The following is a 20,447-nucleotide window of genomic DNA, read 5'->3' as shown; positions in this document are numbered from 1 at the left end:
AAACGTTCAGGAATTCTGTGCGATGTTTGTTAAAAACAGCCATTAGTCAAAATTAAATTATACAAACTTGCCATTAAATCCATTTATTACACAAAAATGTAATAAATATTCAAAACTGACCACTTCCTAATTATTTTATTACATTTTATTAAGAAATAGCTCTTGAAGCTATTTACGTCTGTTGTATCTGGATATTGGAAATACTATGTAATTGTGCGCTACTGTGCGTTTCTTCCCAACTCCGCCTCGGTAACAGCATGTTGGTAATTTGAAATCAGTGTGAGTGGGATAAAAATCAACAAGCACTAAAAATCAGGTCTTTTTTTTTTTAATCAGGTCTTGTTTATGGTTTTGTTGATTATCTAGGCCTAAAGTGATAAAGAACATGTTACTAACATAGATTACATTTAAAAGTGTCATCCTGTAGCTACTACATAGTGAATGGCACCCAAAGATGAGGAAATATCCTTCCAGAGTATTCTAAAACGATTATCCAATTCAGCAAAGAAGTCACATCCTTGATGCCCAAGTTAAGTTGTAACATACATCTTCCTGCTTCTTTCATCTTACTCCTTAACTTAAAGGAAAATAACATTCATATCGGACTATACTTGTTCATCCATTGAAGCTATCAGTTGGCTAAGGATGCAAGGGTCTGGCAGAAAATCATGGAAAGTGTTTTGCCAAAATTGGCCATCTATCTGGAATTTACCGTAAAGTGTACTATACATTTTATTCCTTGTAAATTGTGTGATATAAATCCTTTACATCAACAACTTTTTAAAAAAAACTCGTATATACACATACCCATTTTTGGAAAGCCAGTTGTTAAACACTTACCAGCACACCACTGCTTATAGGTTATTAAAAAAGATGTCGTATAAAGCTCACAGTCCTGTGGCAACACTAACAATAAAGTTATACAAAAGGCAAGCCGTAGGAAGGGAGAATGCTTGCGGAATGATAAGAGAACTTGAGCTCTACCTACTTGCAGATTATGGCCTCTATCCTCTCTGCTAAAGTAGCTAAGCTGTCCTGTGCTAAAGCAAGGAGCCCATCCCAGGGACCACCACAGGTCTGGGGAGGCCCTATCACCACTCTCGGTTGCTGCTTTCCACATTCAGCACGTACTTCTCTCATCAGGGTCCAATACCAAATATGCACCGGCTCTCACCTTTACTGATTGAGGTGCTGGTCCCACTGTCTTCATCCTTTTTCTTCTCCGACATCTGTTTCAGAAATACAGATCAGTAATACCGGTCTCAGTTGGTTGTTTTTCATTTACATAAAACACTGTTGCCCTAGACTCTTGGACAATGTCTAATTTTAAACATTCAGTACAGTTCAATAAATTCTTACTGAGTTCCTATTATAGTGATCCTCTCTTCTGCTGCCCACTTGAAGACCAGGCTTTGATAGCAGAGTCGGCCAAAATGTGGTGAACCAAACCAAATGGAACAAAGACTTGAGAGAAAATAATACTGATTAAGGATCTATGGGTTATAAAGTTTTCCGGTACTCACATTTTAATGAAATATCATTTAAATATCATTTAAAAACAGATTTGAGGGGCACCCGGGTGGCACAGCAGTTAAGCGTCTGCCTTCGGCTCAGGGCGTGATCCCGGCGTTATGGGATCGAGCCCCACATCAGGCTCCTCTGCTATGAGCCTGCTTCTTCCTCTCCCACTCCCCCTGCTTGTGTTCCCTCTCTTGCTGGCTGTCTCTATCTCAGTTGAATAAATAAATAAATTTTAAAAAAGAACAGATTTGATGGTACCGGGGTTCATTTTAAATTACTTTGTAAAGGACATTTTATCAGGTGACCTTTTTTGTAATCCTTGAAGATCTTTACCAGAGTTCATAAACTTAATTACCTCCTAAGTCCTTCAGAAATTTTCCTCCAAAAGGAAAGTTATGCAACTGTAACGTATTGTCTGTGAATTTGGCAACAAAAAAGAAATGGATTTCTTTGAATAGTTCAATTTCAAATATCCTAGCCCAATACTCCATAAATAAATGTGTTCCATTGTCCAGATCAGCCCCCCATTTTTTGATGCTGGATACGATTTCGCTACAATATAAACATAAAGCAACTCTTTCAGAATATATCAACACTTTAGAAATGCTTGTAACACTCTTGACACATGATAATCCTTACCAGGAGTCTATCACCAGGAAATAACCTCTAAAAGAGAGAAAACTGTGTGCACAAAAATAATCACAGTGTAATTAGGATAATATAAAATTCAAAATTCAAAGGAAGGCATTGGTTAAATAAATTATGGACAATCATAATACATAGTTGTAAAAATTGTTATAAGAAAAACATGCCTCAACATGAGGAAATACATGTTATACTACTAAGTTAAAAATCAAGATGCAAATATGTATTGCAGTATAATCACAAGGTAGCTAAAAATATGAAAAGACTTTAAACAATGTACACAAGTGTTAGCAATGGTTGAGACTGTGAGTGAAACAGTGATATTTTTCCTTCTAACTTTTCAAGTCGTCTACAATTGGGGAAAAAGTGAATTTTTGTAGAAAGTCAAACTTCCTTTGGGTTTAAAGTGCTGTACTTGGGGGGGCACCTGGGTGGCACAGTGGTTGGGCGTTTGCCTTTGGCTCAGGGCGTGATCCCGGTGTTGTGGGATCGAGCTCCACATCGGGCTCCTCCGCTGTGGGCCTGCTTCTTCCTCTCCCACTCCCCCTGCTTGTGTTCCCTCTCTCGCTGGCTGTCTCTATCTCTGTCGAATAAATAAATAAAATCTTAAAAAAAAAAAAAGTGCTGTACTTGGTATTCATAACTACAATCCAAGATCCTTGGCCTATTCCTTTCTTAATATCTGATCTCTACAACATCAGGCAAGTATCTTTAATGAGGAACCTCTCTGCTTTTTGGGTTACTGCAAACATTCTCTGAAAACCTTACGAGTGGAATCTTCTTTCGTGATATCTTTTAACAATGATTGGTGGGGGGGCAGGCTTATTTTAAATTTAATATGTATAGAGCTAATTATTAAATGATTAGAAGTTTATACACCTAAAAGTTCATAGTAGTTGGTTATTTCCATGTAATCTGGAGTGGTTTTTTCTTATTTTTTGCACTTTCCTGTAATTTCCATGTTTTCTATAATGCACACTTTTGTAATGGACAGGGAGAAATGTTTAAAAATATTTGTTAGGTTTACATCATTTTTATGGAAAGCTTCCATATTTGACTTGATGCCAAATCAAAATATAATCACAAAATCAAAAGATTTTGCATCAAGCTGATGCAAAACCACATAAACTGTGGTTACCAAAAGCATTTTATTAACTATCTGTGTGTGAGTCAGTGAGTAAAAACATCAGCAGTGCCTGCCCTGAGGAGTAGGGGAGAAGAGTGGAGAGATCTAGGCTAGGGCTCTGCCTTCCCACCATGGAACAGCTCTGCAATTTTAGCAATTCACTTAACATCTCCTAAAGCTTAGTTTCTACATATGCAAAATGAGAAGCTTGGACCGGTATTGTTTGGAAAAATAACCAGCACTAGCAGTCTGAATAAACACTAAACAAATACATAAACTAAATATAGTATATATAGTGTCTGAAAGCAAAAGGGTAAATGCATCTTAAAGAGTGGCAAATCCAGAGGAAATCAGTGTGCTTCACGTTTGAGGATAATTACCACCACATTTCCATCACGCTTTTACCATTACTTCAAGGTTTGTAAATAAAGGCTCATAGTTTAGCAGAGAAAATGAAGTTCAAAGTGAAAGAAAAATTCCATCCTCCTTGACTAGCTCTCATATGGTTCTCAGATTTCAAATCTGGGACCCTTCACAAGAAGCAGTTCTGCCCGATTGTAACTGCCATAGGGGTACAAAGTGAAAGACAAAACCTCTAAGATAATTAAGGTTTTAATCAGCCCTGAATAGATTTAATTCAACATTTCAGCTATGCTTTGAAGCAAATGAATCACATGGCAGGAAACCTGGGTCTATTTCTCCTCCATCACTAACAACTTATGCAACATTGGACAAGTCACTTAATTTCCTTAGGCCTTACCAATTAAAAAAAAAAAAGGAGGGATACTGGTATCTTACTTGTCCACAAAAAGGAGGCTGGACTGCATGCTCTCTCAGGTCCTTGAGGCTCAGGCTCTATGCTTCCAAAGAGCTGATGCAGGCCAAGGAGCAGAAGAATAACTTAGATGTCTTAAGTGGTCTTCATGATGAAATTGCCAGGAATCAATTTCAATTTTTTGTTAATTTTCTAAAGTAGCTTTTCTGGCCAATCCAGACAGATTCAATATACTTAGCTAGGGAATCTAGGACACATGTAAGGGATCGCTATTCTAAATCTCCTTTGGCAAAGTATCTACTTTAAGAAGCATTTAGACTTTAGATGAAACTTCTTCTTAGAGGGAAGAGGTGGTGAGGGGAAGAGTCTTTGATTATTATAATGGAATCCAGCTGGCATAGACATAACAAACCTCCTCCTCTCCATCTACAGCTGAGGCAGCAGTCAGCCTAGCTGACCATTGCCAGCCCAACGCTCTGGCTGTAATGCCAAATGATGGTGGTTTGATTAATCATCAGCCTGGTATTAATGGCCAGCAAGGACTCTATGTCAGCAATGTATAAGAGCTCGGTTACTCATAATGCGTTGGAGATTCACAGTCCTGAAAAACTGGGCTATCTCATTCCTAAGACCATGGCATTTTCTTCTGCTAGTAGGTGGTCTAAAGTGATGACTTTCGTTCTGCTTAGTTCTGCATCTTATCTTTCGGGAGAGTACGTTTCCTCATTCTAAAAGCTCCTAGATCCTACAACATGTATTCTATAAATATGACAACTTTTCTATCTTTGATTAGAATTACGTGGCTACAAAAGGAATTTGGAGGTCATGTACCAGTAGGGAAGTTTATCCCAGCATTACATAGCCTATGGACAAACTGCAAACAAACTAAATGTCTCAGAATTGCAGATTTGTAATGGTGCAGCCACAAGACAAAATTCTGCAGTCATTAAGAGTGCTGCTGTGTGAATATGATGTAAAGAAGCGTTACAATATAATATTAAGTTTTTAAAAAGCAGGATATGAAAACATAAACAATACAATACCAACCATGTAAGATCAAAGAGAGATTGAGAGAAATAGATTGAGATAGAGAAAATGAAAAAAAAAAAACTAGAATATTACTTCAAAATATTAACAACGGCTATCTTTAGGGGATAGGATTACAGTAGTTTAAATTTGCTTCTTCATCCTTTTCTGTATTCTTGGATGCTCTACAACGAGATAGCATTATTCTTAAAACTAGAAAACAAACTTTTAAAAAGTAGTTTGATCGCAGTAAAGTGAATTTATTTTATGGAAAATCCCCTATGATACAGTAAACATATTATTTTAAATGAAATAGGATATCCTACCCAGACAGAAGCCCAAGAGAAGAACATCAGGACCAATATAATGACAAAATACCAAAGCAGGAAACTCCCTATCGCCCCGCAAGAGTCCTCCTTCCGGCATTCGTATTCCTGACTTGGAATGGTAAAACTTAAAGGTATGGGGGGAGGATCCACCTCCCAAAATAAGGAAAAAAGGTCTCCCATGATGGCTTCTTGCTTTGAAAATAAAGCATGCTCAAAGGAATGAAGATGACTGGGAAGTACTTCACTCCGTGTGTATGACAATTTCCTTGACAACCTATTGTGACATATGCCTCAGTAGCCGTGACAGGAAATGATAAACACTTCTTGGATTTCTAAGTTTTTGGAAGATTTATCTTAATTATTTCTATGAAAGTTTATGGTATTTCCCGCATACGTCAATAGGGTGCATTCTACCTTAATCTTTTTTTATTTTTCTGAAACTTGTACGTACTGTATTTTCTTTAAATTCTAATGTCTGGAAAATCTAAGTCTCTGAGGTATCCATTCATTTTTTTTCAGCCTTTTCGTATGTATCATATCACTGTAAATTGACATGCACTCATCTAACGTGTTATAGACTGAATTGTGTTCCCCCAAATTCATATGTTGAATAAATAACCCCCGATTTGACCATAATGGAAGATAGGCCTTTAGAGAGAGAATTATGGTTAAAGGGGTCATAAAGATAGGCCAATCCAATATGACTGATGCCCTTATAAGAAGAGAAAGAAACACCCCAGGGGTGTGTGGACACAGGAAAAAAAGGCCATGTGAGGACACAGAAGGTGGTCATCTTCAAGCCAAAGAAAGAGGCCTTAGGAGAAACCAATTCTGCTGGTGCCTTGGTCTTGGACTTCCAACCTGCAAAACTGTGAAAAAATAAATTTTTGTTGTTTAAGCCACTCAGTCCGTGGTATTTTTTATGGTAACCCTTGCAAACTAATATGTAATGCCAGTTATATAGCAAAACACTATGTATAATAGTGTTCCTTTTTAAGTCTTCAATAAGTGCACAATAACTTAAAGACATTAAGAGAAGAAATAAAGATGTGTCTGTTGTAGGGAGGCCTGGGTGGCTCAGTCTGGTAAGCCTCTGATTCTTTGTCTCAGCTAGGGTCTTGAACTCAGGGTTGTGAGTTAAGGTCCAGCTTGGGCTCCATGCTTAGCATGGAGCCTACTTAAAATTAAAAAAAAAAAAAGTGTCTGTTGTAAATGACATCAAATGTATACAATTACTTAGGAAAGAGGTATGCGGTGGGGAGGAAACTGGTATTCTAATTTTGACTATACATTGAATCCTTTCACTTTGAACAATTTTCGAGTTAGTTCATCACTGAATCCAAAACTAGAGCAAAACACCAATGCTGCTAAGGCCGTCTAAAAATTATTAAAATCACAGTTTAAAAAAATCTGTTAGATCTTCAAGAGCATAGCATACCTGCAGATTCCATTAATATTCAATACCACGAGGAAACTTAATTTTCTTCTATTTGACCTTAGGTGCATCTTAGGAAAAATTTTGGTCATCGACACATACGGGACATAACAATCCACTAGCTTACTGTGAAAAGGCGTGATGTTTTCGTTAGGGTAACATTTCTCCACATCCCCAATGGCGGGTCCCCACGCTCTGCTCATCGTGGCTGTTGGCCCTGTGCCTTAGGCCTGCATCGCCTCCTCCAGGAAGCTCGCCAGGAGCCTGCCAGCCGCACCCCCTCCACGCTCACTGTGCCCCACCTCTCCTGCCCCTCTAGTGCACCAGCCGGCTGAACTCCACAAGACACTAACCAGGGAACTCCACTTTTACGTCCCCGCGCGTGGCTCAGTTGCACATTGTAGGCGTTTGTATTTGTTAAATAAAATCAAACTGAACTCCCTGATGAACCTTTTCCTCAAGATTAGAAGTTCTTCCGAAGAACATGCAAGAAAAGTTAACGATTCGATTTTTTTAAACCTCAAAACCACCAGCAACTTTAACACATTTGGGGCTTTCTTCCTACGGCAGCACCCTTATTACAAGGATATTTAAGAAATTACGTCGGATCAGAACACTTGTTTTTGTGAGAAATGCTTTGTCGTCGCTGATGGGTGTCTGGACACGTTATCACATACTCTACCCTGCAATTAGCTACCCTGCTTAATAAAATCTGCTGGAAAATGTGAGTCCATAAATACCCTAAGGAAGCTAAAAGTATATTAATATATAGAAATTCAGCTTGTTAGTTATTACTTTTTACTGCGGGTTCAGAACTTGGTCTGAATTTTTGCTGCTCAGCTTTCTCCCCGCAGAAGAGCGGGAGCCACAAACACTAAAGCTGTTTCCTTGGTAACGCTCCTAGCTCTCATCCCTCCCCCACCCTCCTCTTCTCGCGAGAAAGTTCGTTCTTCCGGTAACTGTAGTCCCGCAAGCCGGTAGCCTTCGCCTTCGCTCTTGGCTTCGCGCATGTGCAGTAGAGAGTGGCGCGAGCCAGCGGCTTCCGGCCGAAGAACATGGTGCGTTTTGGGGGTCATTTTTGTGCTTCCCGGACGTGGAGTCCGCGCGGGCCGTGGGATTTCCGTGACTGTGGATCTGCCGAGGGTTCAGCCAAAGGGGGGTGTGGCCAGGCGTCCCGTCACCTGTAGTGGAAGGACGAAAAAAGCAATAAGGGTTGCTAAAGTTTGTGCTGGGAGACCCAGGGAGGGAAGTCCTGAGGACTGGAAAGTTTTGTCTCGAGTACTGGGAGGCGCGAAGGGTGCTTCTCTGAACTCTATGGATACGACTGTAGATACGGAAAGGTCTTATGTTTGTCTGAGATGAGGCCTAGGGAAACAAAGGAAATATAAATCCCATGTGGACCCAAACTGCACACTCCCCAGTGGCTCTCATTCACTTCACACCATGAGTGTTTGCCCTTATAAAACTTCAATCCTTACATTTTATCAGCAACACAAAATGGGTGTCTGGCGTGCGAAAGCCCGAGTGCAGAGTTGTTTACGGGGGTAGGCAGTTAATTGCTTCTGTGTGAAGATGTAAGAGGAGAGTCTTTAATGGCTTATAGCTAATACGGAATATTTTCTCCCAAAGCTTGGTATTTTGAGTTTCTTAAATTAGCCCTTGGGCTAGTCTTTGTATCATATTCCAGAAGTACAATACAGAGTAATTGTGGATGTAATCACCATCCTTTAAATACAAAATAAGACATATATATTCATTGGAAGTATTCTCTCAAGTGATGAGCCAGTTCTCTGTTGATTACAATATGATGCCAATAAACTTATAATTTAGGGTTCCCTTTTCATATAATAATAGTAAAATGTAAAAAATTTTGGAAAGACATTTTAAAGATAAGGAAAGGTGTGCAGTTTTTTAGTTACTCTTTTAAAGGACACAAGTTTCTTAAATGGAGAAGTGGTTTCTTTCATTAATTCTGGTGCTTTTTATTTTTTAATAGATGCAAGGGGAGACAAATCCTAGTGCTTCCCTTATTGACAGAACCATCAAGATGAGAAAAGAAACAGAAGCTAAGAAAGTGGTTTTAGCCTGGGGACTCCTAAATGTATCTATGGCTGGAATGATATATACTGAAATGTAAGTTAATTAGCCAAAAAAAAGTGAAACTTAAAGAGGCCAGTGGTCGGTTACACAGGTTTGGTGTTTTGATTTTGGGTGTTTGTTGTCATTGTTGTTTGTTTTTTTTAAGATTTTGAAAAGCCTTTATGATTTTTTCAGGACTGGAAAATTGATTAGTTCATATTATAATGTGACATACTGGCCCCTCTGGTATATTGGTAAGTAATTAATTTTTACTATGATTTAGATTTACTACCATTGAAAAACTGCATTCGTGTTTAATTCAGTTTAGTATTCATTCCTGCATTCCATAAATATTCGAGTGTGTACTATGTTCCAAAAACTGGGAATACAGCAAGAAGGGAATAAGGTCCCTGCCCTCACGGAAGGAACTTTTTAGTAGAGGAAACAAATTAAACAGTATAATTCCAGGTAATCATTGGAGTTCCATGATGAAAAACAATGTTTGGTGAAATGCCTTCTCTACTTCCCTTCCACTGCTCATTTCAAGAACAACCAGATTTCTGTTCCATTGATGCCTTTCTCAGTTTCCTTGTTCCTTCCTCTCTGTCTGCTTCTCTCTGCTCTTCAGTAGTCCTTGATTTTGAAGAGTATTTATGGCAATCAGAGTGAATTCCATAGTCTAATACACATTAACCTGGAGTCTGTGATAGGGAGGTGGTGTGGCAAGGAAATAAGCAAGTTTTGAAATCTGCATACCTGAGGTATAATCATGACGTCAGTAACTGGCTGTGTGTTTTTGGAAAAGTCACTTGACTTCTCTAGTCAAGTGAAGGTGAAAATGTTTATTGTATAAGATTGTAAGAATTAGTGATGGTATTTTTTTTTTTAAGATTTTTTGTTTTTGGGGCGCCTAGGTGGCTCGGTTGGTTGGGTGTCTGCCTTCGATTCAGGCCATGATACCAGGGTCCTGGGATTGAGCCCTATGTTGGGCTTCCTGCTCTGCCGCAGAGCTTGCTACTCCCTCTCCCTCTGCCTGCTGCTTTCCCTACTTGTGTTCTCTCTCTCTCTCTGTCAAATAAATAAATAAAATCTTAAAAAAAAAAAAGATTTTTTTTTGTTTTTAAGTAATCTCTACACCCAACACGGTGCTTGAACTCACAACCCTAAGATTGAGTCACATCCCCCACCAAGTGGGCCAGCCAGGTGCCCTGATAATATTTTTAAATTCACTAGTAAATGCCCTAAATAGAGATTTATGTGATAAACATTATATATAGTAGACATTCATTAAATGGTAACTGTTACAAGGAATAAGAAGATAGCTTTCAATTTTGTTAACTTGCTGAAGTACGAAGAATTTTGTCCCCCCCTTAAATGTTCTACCCCCCTTTTAAAATTAAAATATATTGTTCTTTTCCAGAGCTTGCCCTTGCATCCCTCTTCAGCCTAAACGCCTTATTTGATTTTTGGAGATACTTCAAATACACTGTGGCACCGACAAGTCTAGTTGTTAGCCCTGGACAGCAAACACTTTTAGGGTTGAAAACAGCTGGTAAGTGTTTTATATCTTTTGCAAAGGTGGGGGAAAAGTTGGCAATAAATCTTTCTCAATTTAATTTGCCCTTTTTATAGGCTGAGCTGGAAGGGACTTGTAAGGCCATCTGGTTCAACTATACTAAGCAAGTCTATAATAAATTGTCTTAAGACCAATGATTATCATTCCTATTTGTATAAACTGAGTGGAAATAATATTCAACAGCCTCATGAAAGTTTGTTCCATTGTTTAAATACGATTAAAATTAAATGACTAACTCTTATTGCATTGAAGCCAATCTCTTACTTTGAAATCTGTGGAAATGGTAAACAGCTACTTTGTGTCCTTAGGTAATAATACGTTATGTAATTTGACAACCAAGTCACCCTACTACTTTCTCTTTTCTTGAAAAAGATTCAGTTCATTAAATCTGTTTTTATAGAAATTTTGTTTATACATGCACACACAGCATTTATTCACTCATTTATTTATTTATTTATTCTTTCCTTCCTTCTAGTTGTACAGACTACTCCTCCACATGATCTGGCAGCAACCCAAATCCCTCCCTCTCCACCTTCTCCTTCAATTCAGGGTCAGAGTGTGTTGAGTTATAGCCCATCTCGTTCACCCAGTACCAGCCCCAAGTTCACCACCAGCTGTATAACTGGATATAGCCCTCAGCTGCAAGGTCTGTCATCAGGGGGCAGCGGTTCCTATAGCCCTGGAGTGACTTACTCTCCTATCAGTGGTTATAACAAGGTAATGAATCCTTTCTCTTGGCCAGTCACATTATTTTACAATTGGGAGCTACCTTGAAAATCAGCAAATGAGTCAAAACTCATTTTCTCACTGACGGAACTGAAGAACAGTGGGTAATTGACTTGCCCAAATTGCCGTTCTAAGAGCTAAGAACAGAACCCAGATCCTGATACCTAGTCAGAAGTTCTTTATACTACATCCTAAAATAAAAGGAAGAAATTAGTTTTTGCAAAGATAATGGACTGAGGGTCACCATCTAGGATCTTTTGCAGAGTTTTTCATCCTATTTGAGACTATAGTAATTTTTTACTTTAGTTTCTAAATTCATGTTTGCCTTCTTTCTTGCTTGTTTATGTGAAACTTTTGTATATCCGTATAAAATTTTAATGTTTTCTGGGATGCCTGGGTGGCTCAGTCGGTTAAGCATCTGCCTTCAGCTCAGATCATGATCCCAGGGTCCTGGCATCAAGTCCTGCATCGGGCTCCTTGCTCAGCAGGGAGCCTGCTTCTCTTCCTGCCGCTCCCCCTGCTTGTGCTCTCTCTCTGACAAATAAATAAATAAAATCTTTAAAAAAACCCTAAATAAGTAAATAAAATTTTAATGCTTTCATCATGTTGGATTACCTCCTAAGCTAAAGAGCATTGGGTAGCTGGACTCTTGAGGATGGACACCCCTTTCGAAAAGGATGATTAGAAACCTTCATTCCATCTCCCACAGTAAAGTGGGATGTAGTTCTCATTTTTGGACTTGATAGAAGCAAAATTGACAAATTTGAAATTATGACTCCTGCCTGAAGCATAAGAACATAAAAGGAGCGTTAAAGAGATGGCCAGAGGCGCCTGGCTGGCCCCGTCAGTAGCATGTATAGCTCTTGATCTCACAGTTGTGTGTGTGAGCCCCATGTTGTGTGTCGAGATTACTTTAAAAAATCAGGGGCGCCTAGGTGGTTCAGTCCGTTAAGCATTTGCTTGTGGCTCAGGTCATGATCCCAGGGTCCTGGGGTCAAGCCCCACATAGGGCTCCCTGCTCCATGGGAGTCTGCTTTTCCCTCTCCCTCTGCTGCTCCCCCTGCTTATTCTGTCTCTCTCTGTCTAAGAAATAAACAAAATCTTGGAAAAAACCCATCATTTAGAAGGGGGGGATGATCACATTTTTCAGATGCTCTCGCTAGTTAGACTAACATCTCTATAGCTGCTAGTTAAATGAGGAATATCTGGAAATGAAATCAACACACTGCCTTTACTCTTTACATAATATTTCTTTATAATGAAATTTCATACTACTGGTTACCTGATAATAATTTTGGCAAGTAACAGAATTTAGGACATTTTGTTCAAGTTAAATATTATGAGGAAATGTATATGTAGTGATAATTCATAACCCATAGGTAAGTATGATGTGTAAAAACAGCTTTCATTTTCATGAGAAAAGAAAAATCACTCCTAGTCTTACCACCCAAATATAATTTGTTTAATGGTCACTTAATACTCATCTAGTGAAAATACTATAGTTTACTCTTGAATAAGTAAGTTATTTTTATTTCTTAGAAACTATTACTAATCTGTACCAAATAGCTCTTCACATAAAGCTGGTAACATTGTTTAATTATCTTCTTCTACTAGATTGTAACCTCAAGTACAAGATCGTGTGTTTTTATTCATCTTTGTTTTCTCAGTACAGTGTATGGAATATAGATGCTATATAAGTATTTGTTGGACCAAACTAATACCTTGGAAAAGTTAATGAAATGGAATAATTATTTTTCTAGGGGAAAAATGCCAAGGTTGACTAAGAAGTAGAAAACCTAAATAAATAGAGAAGAAAAAGTTTAAATTTTAATCAAATATATCTGCAGAATATATTAGAGCCCTGAAATTTTGCTGTTTGAGTTCTTTTAAATTTTCAAGAAACAAGTTACTTTTAAACTTTTGATTATGGAAGTTTTCAAACATATCCGTTAGCCATCTTCAATAGTTACCCGCATTCTACTAGTGTATGGACAGCTAATTCTGATCCAGTAAAACATGTTAAAAGCATAAATTCTATAGTCAGAAAACTGGATTGAAATCCTGGAAGGATCTTGAGTGAGTTACCTAGCTTCTCATATCTAAAATTGGTACAGTAGTAATATTTACCTATTATTGAGAGGATAAATAAGGTAATATATATTATGCATAAAATATGCCCCTTGTACAAGAATAAACCAATTAATGAAACAGCCCAAATATCATCATAGCATATGTAAGGATTTTTTGTAAGTAGGCTCCACGCCACTGTGGAAGAGGATTAACATTTTTATTTTCAAACAGCATTAAACTAATAAAAGATTTTTTAATCCTTGATTTATCACAAGCTAATATAAATTTATCATGAGACCCCAGTAAAAATAATTATCAATGTACTGGAGTAAATAGTTGATAAAATAGGTAATACAGTGACCAGTAATTGTATTTTTAAAGTGTTTAACTTCATTAAGTATAAGGAAACAAGTTAAATGTAAATTTTTTAAAAATTCTTTTGTATCAAATAAACATTTTAAAGTAGTAATGCTGATGGATATATACCAAAATAGGTCCTCCTATCAGCTTTCTTATGAATTGTACTTAGTGTAACATTTTCATTTAATAAAATGGGAATATGTATTTAAATATTCACATGCTTTGATCCAATCATTTCAGTTCTAGGAATCCCCTGAAGGACGTCCTCAGAAATTAAGAAAAGATTTATGTACAAAGATGTTAATCATAACATTATTTACAGTGGCCAAAAATTGTAGACAGTTCAAATGTCTAGAATAAGAGAATGTAAAAATAAATTATGGCTTATTTGTACAATGAAATATTACACAGTAAGAAATACTTAAAAAGGGTTTTTACAGGAAAATCCTTGGTTAACTTAAAAAAAAAACCGAGGGGACACATGGGTGGCTCAGTCGGTTTCTGTTTGGGTTGTGATCTCAAGGTTGTGGGATTGAGCCCTCCTCTGGCTCAGCAGGGAGTCTGAATTCTCTCCCTGTCTCTTTTCCTCTGCCCCCCCCAACACACACATGCACACGCACTCTCTCTCTGTCCCCATCTCTAAAATAAATAAACTTTAAAAAAATGAAAATAAAAAAACAATGAGGTTATAAAGCTAAACAGTATTATCTCAATTACGTAAAAGTAAAAATATATAGATATAGCTGTGTACGTTTAAAGATTTGAACATAAAATATGAAAGGGGATTATATTATCTCTATGTTGTAGAGTTAAAAGTATGACTTATTTTCTTCAAACTTTCCATTTTTTAAAACATGCATATATTGCTTTTTTAAAAAATAGACTTTATTTTTTAGAATAGTTTTAGGTTTGTAACAACACTGAGAGGAAGGTACAGAGACATGTTGTATGCCTTTTGCCCTCACAAAGGCATAGCCTCCCCCCAACTATCAAAATCCCCCACCAGAGTGGTACAGTTGTTGCAGTTGATGAACCTACATTGGTACATCATTATCACCCAGAGGCCATAGTTTACTTTAGGGCTCACTCTCAGTGCTGTGCATTCTGTGGGTTTGGACAAATAAATAATGACATGTATCCGCCATTATTGTACGGTATCATAACTGGGTGATTTCATGGCCCTAAAAATCCTTTGTGCCCTACCTTTTCATCCTCCCCAGTCCCTGGCAACTACTGATCTTTCTACTTTCTTCATAGTTTTGCCTTTTCCAGAATATCATATAATTGGAAAAATACAGTGTGTAGCGTTTTCAGATTGGCTTCTTTCAGTTAGTTATGTGCATTTAATTTCTTCCATGTCTTTTCATGGCTTGATAGGTCCCTTTTTTTTTTTTTTTTGAGAGAACGCTCATGTGTGAGTGGGGGGTAGAGTGAGTGAGTGGTGGAGGGGAGAGGGAGAGGGCCAGAGAGAATCTTAAGCAGGCTCCACACCCAGCCCAGAGCTGACTTGGCTCTGTGGGATTTGAATTCATGACCCTGAGATCATGATCTGAGCCGAAATCAAGAGTTAAATGCTTAACCAGCTAAACCACCAGGGTGCCCCATAGCTCATTTCAATTTAATGCTGAATGCTCCTCCATTGTCCAGCTGTACCACAGTTTATTCACCTACCAAAGGATGTCTTTGTTGGTTCCGGGTTTTGACAATTATAAATAAAGCTGCTGTAAACATCTGTATGCAGGTTTTTGTGTAGACATAAGTTTTCAATTCCTTTGGGTAAATACCAAGGAGCACAATGGCTAGATCCTATGCTAAGTGTAGTTGAGTTTTGTGAGAAACTGCCAAACTGTCTTCCAGAGTGGCTGTGCATACATTCTGCGTTCCCACCAGCAGTGATTGAGGGTCCCTGTTGCTTCACATCCTCACCAGCGTTTGGTGTTGTCATGGTTCTGGATTCAGGCCGTTCTAATTGGTGTTGTATTACTTTTTGAAAGTCAAGAACCCAAACAAATAAATTTCAATAAAGAAGAAGTTCTTTTATTTTGTATAGTTGGCAAGCTATAGTCCCTCTCCTTCTTCTCCATACCCTACTACTGTTGGACCAGTGGAGAGCAGTGGATTGAGATCACGCTACCGGTCTTCACCCACCGTCTATAATTCCCCTACGGACAAAGAAGACTACATGACAGACCTACGAACCTTGGATACTTTTCTTAGAAGTGAAGAAGAGAAACAGCACAGAGTTAAGCTGGGTATGTATGTATATTTTTCGTTAAGTCTAATGTACATATTTTTGGTGTTACTTTACAATTATCCTTAACTCATTTTCAGTATTTTGATACCTGTTCATAAATGTTTCTTTTTTACTAACATACCTTGTATAGCTTAGGAGAGAAATATATTTTGTTTTTATATTTTGTATAGTTAGAATTAAGCTCACCAAATTTAAGAAGTAAAATATAGCTGAACCGAGAAATCTTCAACCTTTCATCTACGTTAAGATTGAAAGCTTTTTCATATAATGTAAGTTATACTTTCTATTTAAAAGTCGAGGCTGTCATATGTTTTTAAAGCAGTGCGTAGCAAAGGTTATTGAAGTGATAATTGTCTCCTTTGGGTCCTTGGGAAGATTGGTGTGGCGGGGAGGGATAAAGAAGAGAGAACGGGTTTACTACAGAAGTGCTGCTGTTTTTCAGAACATTTTTGAACTTGTCTTTAGTTTACTTTGGGAAACAATGTTAGCAAATCTTAATCTATTTGGGGTGGATTTGATTATAACAAAGTCAATTATTTGAAACCAAATTAGGTTATTGAGCCAAGTAATGATTTTTTCCCCTCAGGAACTTTCACAGAAAGCACATTAGGTGCTAAAGCATGGCCACAATGAGGAAGTCTGTTATTGGGCCATGGCTCTTTGTGTCACTTGAAATCTCCCCATTGATTTTTAATTTAATTTTGCCTGAAAGTGCCAGAAATGTCAAAGAAACAAATCAATATTATCTTGTTATTTGTCGATGCATGCTTTTTCTTCTTGTTAAATTTTGAAATATTTCAAGTTTACTGAAAATTATAGAGTATAATGCAAAGAACAACCTAGGTTGTTCCCTCTACATATCTTTGTCTTATTGAGATATTTTCTGGGTTCCATTTTTATTTCTTCTTTGATCCTTTGGAGTTATTTAAAAGTGTTGTTAGTATTGCTTAGAAGTATTATTAGTGATTGGTGTTGCTTTTCATTTCCAACATATGAAATGAAGGCTTGGTTATCTTTTATTTTTCCCCTAAGTGAATTGTGCTGTGGCTAGAGATTGTGAATTGTACCCTGTCAATTCTTTGGTATTTCTTAAGACTTGCATTTAGGCCTGCTTTATGTTCACTTTTTATAAATGGTTCTTGGTATATTGAAAACAATGCATAGTCTCTAAATACTGGGCTCCATATTTGTTCATTGAGCCAAACTTCTTGAAGGTGTTAAGTCTTTATCTTATTAATCTTCATCCACTTGATCTATTAGTTAGGAAGAAAGTCCATTAAAAGCTCCCACTGATTGTCTTCCATTAAATGTATCCTCGTAATTCCATCAAATTTGCTAAATATGTAGGAAATTCAGGATTGTTAATATCATCATGGTCATTCCTTTTATCTTTATCTCTTAGGCTTTTTGCCTTCAAGTCTATTTTCTCTTATATTAACACAACTGTACTAATTTTCTTTTGGTTCGTGTTTGCCTAGTATATTTATGTCCATCCCCATACTTCTAACCCATTACCTGTAGGTTTTAGGTAATTTAGTATTTTGTATACATTAATTTGTAAATAATAAGTATTTTGTGAGGAGCTACTTTGAGGCTTTATAAATATCCTCTTCCTCATCATATTTGACTTAGTAGCTTTAACATCCTTTCAAGTTTCTTTTCAAAACTGATTGTTACCATGTTGGTTCTCATAGTGACTTTCTAATTCCATCATTCCTTCTTTATTACTCCCTTTTACATTTTTTAAACATCTTTTGTGATAAAATATGCATAATATTTACCGTTTTAACCATTCTTAAGTGTATAAGTCAGTGGTGGTAAGTACATTCACATGTCGTGCAGCCAGCTTTTACATTTATTTGTTGGCATTCTTTTGTGAGATAGAGCTTTTTCTCCCCAGTGAAGTCATTTATTTTGATGGATACATGGTCTCAGATTGGGCTAGTGGGATCCTCTGCCTTCTGTTTTGTTTGTTTGTTGTTTTGTTTTACTTTCTAGCACCCAAAGATATTTCAGGCTCCTCTTGTACTTTCCCTGGTTCACTAGCTCTGGAGTCAGTCTGTTTCTCCAGGGGCCATGATGGCTCTTAGTGGAGAATGATATTAAGAAATTAATGTCTGGGCACTGGATATGTCACTGTTGATGGGACGTCGTTACTCTAAGTCCTTTCAGCAGACAACTGGGAATATATGTACACACACGCGCCTATATGTATTTCTGTATCTGTCCATCTATATATATTAAAAGCCATGAGTTCATACTGATACCTCCAATTCCAGTCCAACTACACAGGGTTTATTCCAGCGTCCTCCCTTTTCATGTTGTTTTTTTTTTTTTAATTTTATTTATTTATTCGACAGAGATAGAGACAGCCAGCAGAGAGGGAACACAAGCAGGGGGAGTGGGAGAGGAAGAAGCAGGGGGAGTGGGAGAGGAAGAAGCAGGCTCATAGCGGAAGAGCCTGATGTGGGGCTCAATCCCATAACACCAGGATCACGCCCTGAGCCGAAGGCAGGCGCTTAACCGCCCGTGCCACCCAGGCGCCCCCTCCCTTTTCATGTTTATAACTCCTTTCTCCAATAGTAAGAAACCAGGCACTCACATTTACTTTTAGTCATACATTTTTTTGCTGACTGGCCACCTCATCCTTCATTAGTTCGCACGCATCTCTTAAGAACATGAACATTTTCCTCTCTAACTACAACATAGTTATCGTACTTAAGATGTGAGCATTATTCATATTCACATTTCTTCCCGGTTGACCCAATAATGGCCTTTGCGGCATTTTTTCTCTTTTTTTACTGTTGGAGGATCTGGTTCAAGGATCATGTTTTTCTCTGTCACGCTTCTTTTGTCTTCTCTAATATAGAACATTTGTCCTTTTTTGTTTATTTTTTATGACATTTACGTTTGAAGAGATCAGCCTAGTTGTTTTGCAAATTTGGATTTGTGGTCATTTTTCATTATTAGATTAGATGAGAATCAGTTTAAATATAATTTTTTGACACGGATACAGCTTGCCAAGTTGGTGGTGGTGTGCTCCTTTCAACATATCATATCAGGAAACACGTGATACCATTTTGTCCCTTTATTGGTAACATTAAATTGGATCACTTGGGCGAGATGATGGCAACCTTGGCTTTCCCTTTTGTATTTAATAAAAAATGTGTAGTGTAATACTTTGAGACTTGTGCATCCTGTTTCCCCAGTAGCCTTTCACCGAGTGGTTTTAGCATCCAGTGATGGTCCTCTTCCCAAATGAGTTAATGCAGTGGTGGTTGCGACGTGGAGACTTTCTAGTACTTTCATTTCTTCCACATTTAGTAGTTTGGCATTCTTATGTTTTACCCCTCACCCTACCGTTTGTTTTAGCCAGTTTGCCCTGATGCTTGCTTCTCCCTTAAGCTCTAACTTGCTGTTTAACTCATTGAGTTTTTTAATTTGTTGTGGGTGTGTGTTTTTTTTTCCCCAGTTTTCAAGGTTTTGCTTGGTTCTCTTTAAAACATGCATGATTTGTTTTAGAGTATCTTGTTTTGTTCTTATGTTTTCAATTCTTATCTCAATCATTTTAAACATAACTTTTAAAGTCTCTGTCCAGTAGTTCAGTTATCTGAAGTTCTTGGAGATTAAATACTAACATTTTGTCTTGTTGATTCCTTTGCTTGGAACCCCGTTTTCTTCTTGTGATTTATAGTGTTTTTATTTGTTTTTGGTAAGCTCATCTGCAGTAGGGTTTTATTTTTCTGTGCTTTTCTATCCTGGGCAACCTGGACAGAAGCCTTGTCTCCTCCGAGCAGTTTTCTGTTTGCCTCTGCCAAGTGCCGAAGGAGTATCACTGACCTTGAACTAACTTAGGTAATTTCTGGACTAGGAGGTTCCTAGACTTCACGGGTAGTATAAATGGGTATTCTAGACTCATACGAAAATGGATAATTTTTAAATCCCTGTACGACCAAAGACAGACAAATTTCCTTGTTATCTCCTGGTGCCAGTGGACAGATTTTTCTCTTGTCGACCAAAAATGTAGCCCTTGAGGTTCCTGGCCCTCTGCCGGGTACAGGGGATAGAGGTAAGAGAAGGGTCTCAATCCAGCTCTACCTCTCCTGGGCCTACATCCTCATTACAGTTCCCACTCGGACAGTGAAATCCAAGCTGATAGTTTCCCAAAGCTTACAGAATTCTCCAGAGCAGCCACAGCACAGCTCACAGGGATGCTAGGGAAAAATAATACTTCCTGCCCTCAAGGAGCTCAAATTCTGTTTGTGTAAAAAGATAAACTATAACCTTAAAGTGTGATAAGTACTCTGGTAGAAGCCTCTAGAGGATTAAGTTCCCATATGTAACTATTAATATTTCCTGAGAGTAAATGTATACATTTAGAAGTGTAACCGGCAGTCTCTCTTAATACACACAGAAGTTATTATGGACTGTAAAGAACGCAGTGTAGTACAGGGAAAAGCGAGTGTAGCTGCTGACCCGAAGAGTAGCTTATTAATAGTAGACTGTAGTTGTCCCATTCAGAAAG

At 37.8% G+C, this 20,447-nt stretch overlaps 2 protein-coding genes across 6 annotated transcripts in view; one reads left to right on the top strand and one right to left on the bottom strand.

The window, feature by feature from the left end:
* Positions 1–7,741, bottom strand: part of SSMEM1 (serine rich single-pass membrane protein 1) — a 28,104-nt gene extending 20,363 nt beyond the window's left edge. For 2 of the 5 annotated variants that reach the window (XM_019804295.1, XM_002913436.4), the window contains exons 1-2: positions 5,420–5,622; positions 1,175–1,229 (exon numbers count right to left, since the gene is read on the bottom strand). In XM_019804295.1, the coding sequence (XP_019659854.1) occupies positions 1,175–1,229; positions 5,420–5,602 (238 nt within the window). In that variant the 5' untranslated portion in view covers positions 5,603–5,622. Of the gene's footprint in view, positions 1–1,174; positions 1,230–1,359; positions 1,424–5,419; positions 5,623–6,984; positions 7,348–7,652 lie in introns of those variants that run through there. The other 3 variants (XM_034672109.1, XM_019804286.2, XM_034672117.1) reach the window with 3 other exon arrangements.
* Positions 7,742–7,816: 75 nt separating this feature from the next.
* The window catches only part of TMEM209 (transmembrane protein 209), a 31,595-nt gene continuing 18,964 nt past the window's right edge, over positions 7,817–20,447 (top strand). Inside the window, exons 1-6 of the mRNA XM_002913435.4 lie at positions 7,817–7,915; positions 8,854–8,990; positions 9,132–9,190; positions 10,357–10,488; positions 10,988–11,229; positions 15,719–15,920. Of these exons, the coding sequence (XP_002913481.1) occupies positions 7,913–7,915; positions 8,854–8,990; positions 9,132–9,190; positions 10,357–10,488; positions 10,988–11,229; positions 15,719–15,920 (775 nt within the window). The 5' untranslated portion in view covers positions 7,817–7,912. The remainder of the gene's footprint in view (positions 7,916–8,853; positions 8,991–9,131; positions 9,191–10,356; positions 10,489–10,987; positions 11,230–15,718; positions 15,921–20,447) is intronic.

This window comes from Ailuropoda melanoleuca, chromosome 1, assembly GCF_002007445.2.
Source record: "Ailuropoda melanoleuca isolate Jingjing chromosome 1, ASM200744v2, whole genome shotgun sequence".
Taxonomy (NCBI): Eukaryota; Metazoa; Chordata; class Mammalia; order Carnivora; family Ursidae; genus Ailuropoda; species Ailuropoda melanoleuca.
The sequence above is the reverse complement of the archived record's forward strand: the minus strand, read 5'-3'. Positions and strand labels throughout refer to the sequence as shown.